General features: G+C 32.2%; 1 protein-coding gene across 1 annotated transcript in view; it reads right to left on the bottom strand.

The window, feature by feature from the left end:
• Window positions 1-2,596: 2,596 nt before the first annotated feature.
• The window catches only part of LOC148312307 (putative multidrug resistance-associated protein lethal(2)03659), a 35,517-nt gene continuing 26,403 nt past the window's right edge, over window positions 2,597-11,710 (bottom strand). Inside the window, exons 18-21 of the mRNA XM_088277503.1 lie at window positions 6,781-6,967; window positions 5,505-5,677; window positions 4,613-4,729; window positions 2,597-2,765 (exon numbers count right to left, since the gene is read on the bottom strand). Of these exons, the coding sequence (XP_088133629.1) occupies window positions 2,597-2,765; window positions 4,613-4,729; window positions 5,505-5,677; window positions 6,781-6,967 (646 nt within the window). The remainder of the gene's footprint in view (window positions 2,766-4,612; window positions 4,730-5,504; window positions 5,678-6,780; window positions 6,968-11,710) is intronic.

Genomic DNA, 11,710 nt, shown 5'->3' with positions numbered 1-11,710 from the left:
ATAAACGCAGTGTTACCTTGATCGCTAACACATGAAGGAAAGGAGATCAGCCCTCCGCTTCAGGTACCAGTCCAGGGTAATGGATATTCCTTATATCACCATTGGAACTTCTACCATACATGGTTTTGACGCACTGAGAGATCGCATTCCGACTGTCTACTTTCATCCTTCTATTGCCAACTCCATACTTCACGTCCATACATTAGAATTGGAACTAAGACTCCATTGTGTACTGCCAGTTTAGCTTTGCTGATAGGGTTTTATTTGCCATAACTGAATTATGTGCGCCATTCACTCTCCTTCTTATATCATTATCCATTTTTATAGGAAATCGTGTACCGTTAAACGGGGCTACTTGAACTTTGATGTGTTACTTGCGCCCAGTACAATTTTTTTTATTTAGATCTGTTTTTGGTCTACAATAATGAACGTATTGACATGATTCATTGTTTCCCTGACAGGTGACACTTATACGTTCAATATTGTAGACCAAATACAGATAATATTTTTTTTTGTAGTGGGTTCAAGTAACACATCAAAGTTCAAGTAGCCCCGTTCTACGGTACCTATTCCAAAAATTCCCCATTTACTAATATTTTACACCCAGATCTACATTCATCTCTTTCAAATACAATGTCTTTGGATTTTTCATCAAAATACCATAAAATAAAATGTCTCAAGAGAAACATGAATAACACACGGTAACACAAACCGTTCTACCATTGGATTGCGACGTATTAGACCGTAGATTGCGGGGGTATTGATCAAAACAATAAACCAAAAACCACTACGTTTCTTCTTCCTGGCTCCATCCCAACTTATCGTCTTTGTAGACTGTTGGGGTCAACTCTCGTCGTCCTCAGGTTGTAGGCTCTTCTATCATGGACAACGTCACCTAGGCCATGGCTTCAAATCATGTTATCTTTCTGCAGCATCCATGAATTCTTTGGTCTTCCTCTAGATGTCTTTCAAGGAAGATCCATGGCGATTGCCTGGTTCACAATATGATCAGGTTCTCTGCGTCCTATGTGCCCATACCATCTCAATCGCCTTTCCTCTACCTTACTATTGATGGCTGTTACAGCCAGGCTCCCACGAATGCGTGAATTCTTTAATTTGTCTCTAAGGGACACTCCAGCTGACCATATAAGCATTCTCCTTTCAGTAGTTTCTAGTTGCCTAGTTCAATTTCAAACCTTTATCCGCACCCCAATGGTGCATAGGGCACTGCATCATATAAACGCAGTGTTATCTTGATTGTTAACACATGAAGGAAAGATGATCAGCCCTCCGCTTTTGATACCAGTCCAAGGTAATATTGAATAAATATAAGAGTGAAAAAATCCTTTATATTTATTTGACCCCCCCCTGGGAATCGAACCCGGGACCTCCAGTACGGTAGCCGAGCGTACTGACCATTACACTACGGAGGCGGACAAGTAGGTGTTATCCATCGTCTTATAGATATGTGTGCCCATACCATCTCAATTGACTTTCCTCTACATTATTATTGATGTCATTTAGACAAAGGCTTTTTGATTATTGAAAACAAAAAATGCCAAAGTATTTCCTAGTATTATTAAAGATATGATAAAAAATTTGAATCTAATTGCTTGAACGGTTTTCAAGTTGTTGAGAGAAATGTCATATCCATACTAGGATTACCCCATAATTTTGTTACGTCGTCATAAAATCTTCTTTGAGGTCCATTTTTTATGACTCTGAAAAAAAAAGATTAAAATTTAAAGATGCAGGCTATTCCAGTGCTGAAATGATAGAAGAATGATGTGTTATGTGGAGGAATAGAAAGTGCTTTCTCCTAAGAAATGGATAGACAATGAACAGAAAGATACATGAAGATAGTAATGTTTCAGCCGTTTCTTGAAGATGTAAAGAAAAAGTTAACTTTTGTGCCCAAATTAACGAGCTGCCTAACACTCCTTTCAAGAATGTCATAAATCAAAAATCGTCAATCTTCAGTTGTGCATGTTTTCGGAATGCCTAGAAAATGTACTATATCCTAGCAAAAGCGGCATATTTTTAACTTAATATTTACCCGCTACAGGGCAGAAAGTGTTGTTTTTGCATTTCGAAGAAAATGTATTGTTTAATATTTTTTTTTAAATAAACCTAATACTTTTCAAATGGAGAAAAAATCTTCATGTTTTACCTGAAAAGATGTCATCAATCAAAAAACTTGATTTTTGAGGAGAACGTTTTTAAAGTTTAAAAATATGATATGATGTATTAAAAATAAAAATCAAGCCACTTATTAAACTTTTTACTGTGCAACAGATCTTTTTAGGTAAAACTTGAAGGTTTTTTCTCCATTTGAAAAGTATTTGGGTATTAAAAAAAGTAATTAAACAATACCTTTTCTTTAAAATGCAAAAACAACACTTTCAGCCCTGTAACGGGTGAATATTAAGTTAAAAATATGCCTCTTTTTCTGGGATATAGTAAATTTTCTAGGCATTCCTAAAACATACACAACTGAAAATTGACGATTTTTGATTTATGACATTCTTGAAAGGAGCGAGTGATATGACTTATGTATGTAATATGTTTTTTTTTAAATGAAAATGTGCAGTAAATATCATACCTGTTCTGCCATATGTAGTAACTGCATATAAGTGCTTGGTCCAGCTTCTAAGGCGAGAGCTTTCAATGCACCTTTGATCTGTGTTGCATCTTCTTTGGAAGCATTTGGGTTATTTTCTATAGTAAGTAGTTCGAACGGGTGTCCAGTCTCAATAATTCTTCCACTAAAAGAAAATGATTAAGCAAATATAAAGCAGAGTTACTTTAAATTGATTTATTTTATTTAACTAACTAACTAACTAGCCATCACGCCGCTTCCCCGCAGGGGTAGGCAGAGAGAATAGAGCGTCACACCACTCTGTCCTTGCAAACATTCTTCGCCTCTTCCACGTTCATGCATCTCCTCATACATACCCGCCGATTGTTACGACTCCTAACCTGACCACTTTCAAGTATTTGGCATACCTGATCGTGCCATGTTTTCCTCGGTCTTCCTCTGCTTCTTTTCCCACTAACATTCGCCTCATAAATTTGTTTTACCGTTCTTTCCTCACTCATTCGTTCTACATGTCCAAACCATCTCAACACACCTTTCTTAATTTTATCGATAATGCTTATCTCAGCTTTGCATTCCTTCCTTATTTCACTATTCGCACATCTATCGTACATCGTTTTGTCGCACATTCTTCTGAGAGATCGCATTTCGACTGCATTCAGTCTACTTTTATCTTTCTATCCTTATATATATATATATATATATATATATATATATATATATATATATATATATATATATATATATATATATATATATATATATATATATATATATATATATATATATATATATATATATATATATATATATATATATATATATATATATATAAATATATATATATATATATATATATATATATATATATATATATATATATATATATATATATATATATTTATATATATATATATATATATATATATATATATATATATATATATATATATATATATATATATATATATTATTTTTACAGCCACTACAAAACAATATATTATACAACATTAATTAACAAAACTATGGCCAATAAAAAGAATCCTCCGATAATGCTATTCTTATGAAAGTTATATATGTTGGTTGGGGTGAGTGTGTGTGTGTGTGTGTGTGTGTGTGTGTGTGTGTGTGTGTGTGTGTATGTGTGCGTTTAACAAACAGGGATTATAAATATATATATATATATACATATACTAGGAACACTGCAGTATCAAAACACGCGCTAAGAGTGACAGAAATGAAGACTCCAAGGAGTATATCTGGCAAGAGTCTACAAGATAGAATAAGGAACACCAGGATAAGGGAAATATGCGAGATGGAAGATGTCGTTAGGTGGGGACAGCAAGGAAGAAGACAATGGTATGCGCGTGTGAGGAGAATGTTTGATTCTGAAGACAGCTAGGTATTCATACAATATATCATACATAAAATGCTAAGCTATGATCATTGCCAACATTTAGCTTGGAGTGGCACAATATGAAGAAGAATTTAAAAGCAGATATATTTTAGATGTCCACCTCCGTAGCGTAATGGTCAGCACGCTCGGCTACCGTTCTGGAGGTCCCGGGTTCGATTCCTGAGGGGGGTCAAATAAATAAAAGTGATTTTTTCACTCTTTGTACAGTATGTTCGCGTTTCTCGAAAATACCATTTTGGCATTTAAAAGCAAACAGACTTGGCCCATTCATCGTTTTTTATTTATTCTTATTTTAAAAATGTGACATTATTATATATTTAAGTAAGTAAGTACTGTCCGCCTCCGTAGTGTAATGGTCAGCACGCTCGGCTACCGTTCTGGAGGTCCCGGGTTCGATTCCTAGGGGGGTCAAATAAATAAAAGTGATTTTTTCACTGTAATATTTATTCAATATTACCCTGGACTAGTACCTGAAGCGGAGGGCTGATCACCTTTCCTTCATGTGTTTACGATCAAGATAACACTGCGTTTATATGATGCAGTGCCCTATGCACCATTGGGGTGCGGATAAGGGTTAGAGAGATATATTAGATAAATACCTATCCATAACGATAACTCTATCAGAATCCATAACAGTATGAAGTCGATGTGCTATAGTAATAACTGTCCTGTCCGCAAATTTCCTTCGGATGGTCTTCTGAATTAGCTGGTCGGTTCTGAAAAATAAATCAAGGATTATTAAATTACATTTTTTTGACGTCTCAACATAGATGAAGAAGAATATGGAAGTCTGGGCATTTACAGGGCTTATGACCTTATGACTGGTTGAGTGATCACTTTACACACGTGCAACATTCACCATACTATCCATGATTAACAACCACAATACTAAAATTTTGGAACTCATATATAGACACACACACACACACATATATATATATATATATATATATATATATATATATATATATATATATATATATATATATATATATATATATATATATTTATCTATATATATTTTTATATATAATGTTTCTGCTCAGTAAAAAATCTTGTTTTCATCTCACCAATAGATGTCTCTGGTGAAGTTCTAAGGATTCAAGAATAACGTTTCTAAATTGGTTCATATATATAGAACTTCCAAGAATTTGAGTAGTGTGGTTATCAGTAATGGGTAGAATTGGTAAATGTTACACGTGTGTAAAGTGATCACTTAAACTAGCCTATTCGGTCGTCAGCCCGTAAATGCCCAGACTTCCATATTCTTCTTCATCTTTGATGAGATGTCAAAAAATAATACAAAATGTATTTTGAAGTGTTTTAATATTTCTTTACAAATAATGGATTTGTGTATGCTATTAAAAAAGACAAATCCATATTTATGAACAAAGTTTTGGACTCTTTCAAATTAATATCTTATAATTATTCAAGTAATATGTCCCTAGGTGTTCTTATATGCTCAAAGTACCAAAAAAAGGTGCTACTCACTCGTGATCGACGTTGGCAGTCGCTTCGTCCATCAGCAGCACCTTGGTGCCCCTCAGAGCGGCTCTAGCTAGACACAACAGCTGTCTCTGCCCAACAGACAGATTGGCACCTCTGTCCGACACGCTGGCGTTCAATCCTCCAGCTAATTCGGTCACCACTCTCTTCATCTCCACCTGTAAATTTTTGAGATGCCATGGGAATGGTTCATTTTGAAATCTCAAACAATTAAATTCAGAACGCGACCGGCAGCGCTAGTGGCTAGTGGCTAAACAATTCCAACAAAACTTTAAATATAGAATGAAGATATGAAAATGCTAAAAAAGAAATTTAATGACTTATATACATCGCTCACTCCTTTCAAGAACGTCATAAATCAAAAATTGAAAATTTTCAGTTGTGCATGTTATTGGAATGCCCAGAAAATGTACTTTATCCCAGCAAAGGAGACACATTTTTAACTTAATATTTACCCGCTACAGGGCAGAAAGTGTTTTTTTGCATTTTGAAGAAATGGTATTGTTTAATTATTTTTTTGAATATACTAAATATTTTCAAATTGAGAAAAAACCTTCAGGTTTTAGCTAAAAAGATCTGTTGCACAGTAAAAAGTTCAATAAGTGGCTTGATATTTATTTTCAATACATTGTGTTAAATTTTTAAACTTTAAAAATGTTCTCCTGAAAATTCAAGTTTTTTGATTTATGACGTTCTTGAAAGGAGTGAGCGACATGTTGATCGAAGAAAAAAAATCACAAAAAACACAATATAATTATTAATACTAGTTATATCACCTACAAACATAAATAAATAAAAAAAATTAGTGTAACTCCCTCTCCAAGAACAAGAGCATAGTCTCTTTATTGGAGAGAACTGTGTTAATTTAAAGTAGAATTGTTTATCTAGAAAATAAATCAAATTTTAAAAAATAAACTGATTGTAAGAAATTGTAATATAAGAGTCTCCGCTTAATAAAAAGCTTCTTTACATCTCACCAATAGATGATTCTACTGAAATTCTAGTGATTCAAGAACAAGGTTTCTAAATTGGTTTATATATATAGAACTTCCATGAATTTGAGCAATGTGGTTGTCAATAATGGGTAGAATTGGTGAATGTTACACGTGTGTAAAGTGATCACTTAAACCAGGCCTATGATGATCGTTAGCCCCGTAAATGTTCACACCTCCATATTCTTCTTCATCTTTCATGAGATGTTAAAAAATTTTATAATTGTAGGTATATTAAAAAAAATAAATTGATAATTGCTCATTAGTACCTCTTCCAATGCGTCCCACAGTTCCTGATCACTGTGTGACATCCACGGGTCCAGATTATCCCTCAGAGTCCCACTGAAGAGGACTGGTTCCTGAGGGATGATACTCATCCCAGACCTCAGATCGTGAAGTCCAACGTCAGCTGTGTCGACTCCTGATAGCGTTATCAATCCTTCAGTATCCGCAAATCTAATATGAGACACGTTGTATTTATTTATTTATTTTTGTTTACGTTTCTTTTCTTATAATTTCTTAGTTTATATACAAAAGAAAGTGAGGCATGATGAACTGTGCTTTGTTTGTTACACAAGATCATTGATATTATGAAATATGGCCTTGCGTGATATGGTTTTATTTCACCACAGTGGTGTTTAAATATGATATGGTTTCATTTCACTATATATAACTAAAGTAATCATAAGATCATGTGTGATCATATAGATCTTAATTTCATTATGGTAGTAATTATATATGACATGGGTTTATTTCTCTCTGTTCAACAGTGAACATATGTATATGATTTGGTTTCATTTCACTATAGTCGTGATCTTGTATGATATGGTTTCATTTCATTATTGTAGAGATCATTTTATTTTATTTTATTTTATTTTATTTGGGATTTTTACAGCCAAAACAATATATTATACAACATTAATTAACCAAACTACGGCCAATTAAAAAAATCCCCCGATAATGCTATTCTTATGTTGGTTGGGGTAAGTGTGTGTGTGTGTGTGTGTTTGTGTGTGTGTGTGTGTGTGTAGTACCTATTCCATATCAACATAAATCATCCAATTAGCAGTTGGCTTGTTGAACAAACGGCAACGATCAATCATTCACCTAATTTCCTGCTTATGTCATTTTTTATGGAACTAGTGCTTTTATCATGTATGATATGGTTTTATTTCACTGCAATAATGGACATACACTTTTCATATGGTTTCATTCACTTTAGTTGTAATCATGTATGATATGGTTTCAATTCACTGCAATTGTAAACGTACATATATGATATGGTTTCATTTCATTATAGTTATGATCATGTATGATATGGTTTCATTTCACTACAGCAGTGATCGAGTATGATATGGTTTTATTTCACTGTAGTAGTGATTATGTATGATTTGGTTTCATTTCATTATGTATTACAGTGATCATGTATGATATGGTTTAATTTCATTATAACAGTATTCATGTATGATATGATTTTATTTCACTATTAAAGTGATCATGTATGACAAGGTTTCATTCCACTATAACAGTGATCATGTATGATATGGTTTTATTTCACTATAATAGTGATCATGTATGATATGGTATCAATGTATGACAAGGTTTCATTCCACTATAACAGTGATCATGTATGATATGGTTTTATTTCACTATAAAAGTGATCATGTATGATATGGTATCAATGTATGACAAGGTTTCATTCCACTATAACAGTGATCATGTATGATATGGTTTTATTTCACTATAATAGTGATCATGTATGATATGGTATCAATGTATGACAAGGTTTCATTCCACTATAACAGTGATCATGTATGATATGGTTTTATTTCACTATAATAGTGATCATGTATGATATGGTATCAATGTATGACAAGGTTTCATTCCACTATAACAGTGATCATGTATGATATGGTTTTATTTCACTATAATAGTGATCATGTATGATATGGTATCAATGTATGACAAGGTTTCATTCCACTATAACAGTGATCATGTATGATATGGTTTTATTTCACTATAATAGTGATCATGTATGATATGGTATCAATGTATGACAAGGTTTCATTCCACTATAACAGTGATCATGTATGATATGGTTTTATTTCACTATAATAGTGATCATGTATGATATGGTATCAATGTATGACAAGGTTTCATTCCACTATAACAGTGATCATGTATGATATGGTTTTATTTCACTATAATAGTGATCATGTATGATATGGTATCAATGTATGACAAGGTTTCATTCCACTATAACAGTGATCATGTATGATATGGTTTTATTTCACTATAATAGTGATCATGTATGATATGGTATCAATGTATGACAAGGTTTCATTCCACTATAACAGTGATCATGTATGATATGGTTTTATTTCACTATAATAGTGATCATGTATGATATGGTATCAATGTATGACAAGGTTTCATTCCACTATAACAGTGATCATGTATGATATGGTTTTATTTCACTATAATAGTGATCATGTATGATATGGTATCAATGTATGACAAGGTTTCATTCCACTATAACAGTGATCATGTATGATATGGTTTTATTTCACTATAATAGTGATCATGTATGATATGGTATCAATGTATGACAAGGTTTCATTCCACTATAACAGTGATCATGTATGATATGGTTTTATTTCACTATAATAGTGATCATGTATGATATGGTATCAATGTATGACAAGGTTTCATTCCACTATAACAGTGATCATGTATGATATGGTTTTATTTCACTATAATAGTGATCATGTATGATATGGTATCAATGTATGACAAGGTTTCATTCCACTATAACAGTGATCATGTATGATATGGTTTTATTTCACTATAAAAGTGATCATGTATGATATGGTATCAATGTATGACAAGGTTTCATTCCACTATAACAGTGATCATGTATGATATGGTTTTATTTCACTATAATAGTGATCATGTATGATATGGTATCAATGTATGACAAGGTTTCATTCCACTATAACAGTGATCATGTATGATATGGTTTTATTTCACTATAATAGTGATCATGTATGATATGGTATCAATGTATGACAAGGTTTCATTCCACTATAACAGTGATCATGTATGATATGGTTTTATTTCACTATAAAAGTGATCATGTATGATATGGTATCAATGTATGACAAGGTTTCATTCCACTATAACAGTGATCATGTATGATATGGTTTTATTTCACTATAATAGTGATCATGTATGATATGGTATCAATGTATGACAAGGTTTCATTCCACTATAACAGTGATCATGTATGATATGGTTTTATTTCACTATAATAGTGATCATGTATGATATGGTATCAATGTATGACAAGGTTTCATTCCACTATAACAGTGATCATGTATGATATGGTTTTATTTCACTATAATAGTGATCATGTATGATATGGTATCAATGTATGACAAGGTTTCATTCCACTATAACAGTGATCATGTATGATATGGTTTTATTTCACTATAAAAGTGATCATGTATGATATGGTATCAATGTATGACAAGGTTTCATTCCACTATAACAGTGATCATGTATGATATGGTTTTATTTCACTATAATAGTGATCATGTATGATATGGTATCAATGTATGACAAGGTTTCATTCCACTATAACAGTGATCATGTATGATATGGTTTTATTTCACTATAATAGTGATCATGTATGATATGGTATCAATGTATGACAAGGTTTCATTCCACTATAACAGTGATCATGTATGATATGGTTTTATTTCACTATAATAGTGATCATGTATGATATGGTATCAATGTATGACAAGGTTTCATTCCACTATAACAGTGATCATGTATGATATGGTTTTATTTCACTATAATAGTGATCATGTATGATATGGTATCAATGTATGACAAGGTTTCATTCCACTATAACAGTGATCATGTATGATATGGTTTTATTTCACTATAATAGTGATCATGTATGATATGGTATCAATGTATGACAAGGTTTCATTCCACTATAACAGTGATCATGTATGATATGGTTTTATTTCACTATAATAGTGATCATGTATGATATGGTATCAATGTATGACAAGGTTTCATTCCACTAAAACAGTGATCATGTATGATATGGTTTTATTTCACTATAATAGTGATCATGTATGATATGGTATCAATGTATGACAAGGTTTCATTCCACTATAACAGTGATCATGTATGATATGGTTTTATTTCACTATAATAGTGATCATGTATGATATGGTATCAATGTATGACAAGGTTTCATTCCACTATAACAGTGATCATGTATGATATGGTTTTATTTCACTATAATAGTGATCATGTATGATATGGTATCAATGTATGACAAGGTTTCATTCCACTATAACAGTGATCATGTATGATATGGTTTTATTTCACTATAATAGTGATCATGTATGATATGGTATCAATGTATGACAAGGTTTCATTCCACTATAACAGTGATCATGTATGATATGGTTTTATTTCACTATAATAGTGATCATGTATGATATGGTATCAATGTATGACAAGGTTTCATTCCACTATAACAGTGATCATGTATGATATGGTTTTATTTCACTATAATAGTGATCATGTATGATATGGTATCAATGTATGACAAGGTTTCATTCCACTATAACAGTGATCATGTATGATATGGTTTTATTTCACTATAATAGTGATCATGTATGATATGGTATCAATGTATGACAAGGTTTCATTCCACTATAACAGTGATCATGTATGATATGGTTTTATTTCACTATAAAAGTGATCATGTATGATATGGTATCAATGTATGACAAGGTTTCATTCCACTATAACAGTGATCATGTATGATATGGTTTTATTTCACTATAATAGTGATCATGTATGATATGGTATCAATGTATGACAAGGTTTCATTCCACTATAACAGTGATCATGTATGATATGGTTTTATTTCACTATAATAGTGATCATGTATGATATGGTATCAATGTATGACAAGGTTTCATTCCACTATAACAGTGATCATGTATGATATGGTTTTATTTCACTATAAAAGTGATCATGTATGATATGGTATCAATGTATGACAAGGTTTCATTCCACTATAACAGTGATCATGTATGATATGGTTTTATTTCACTATAATAGTGATCATGTATGATATGGTATCAATGTATGACAAGGTTTCATTCC

Source organism: Brachycentrus maculatus, unplaced genomic scaffold (genome assembly GCF_059751285.1).
Source record: "Brachycentrus maculatus isolate JH-2025_06_01 unplaced genomic scaffold, ASM5975128v1 h1tg000043l, whole genome shotgun sequence".
Taxonomy (NCBI): Eukaryota; Metazoa; Arthropoda; class Insecta; order Trichoptera; family Brachycentridae; genus Brachycentrus; species Brachycentrus maculatus.
The sequence above is the reverse complement of the archived record's forward strand: the minus strand, read 5'-3'. Positions and strand labels throughout refer to the sequence as shown.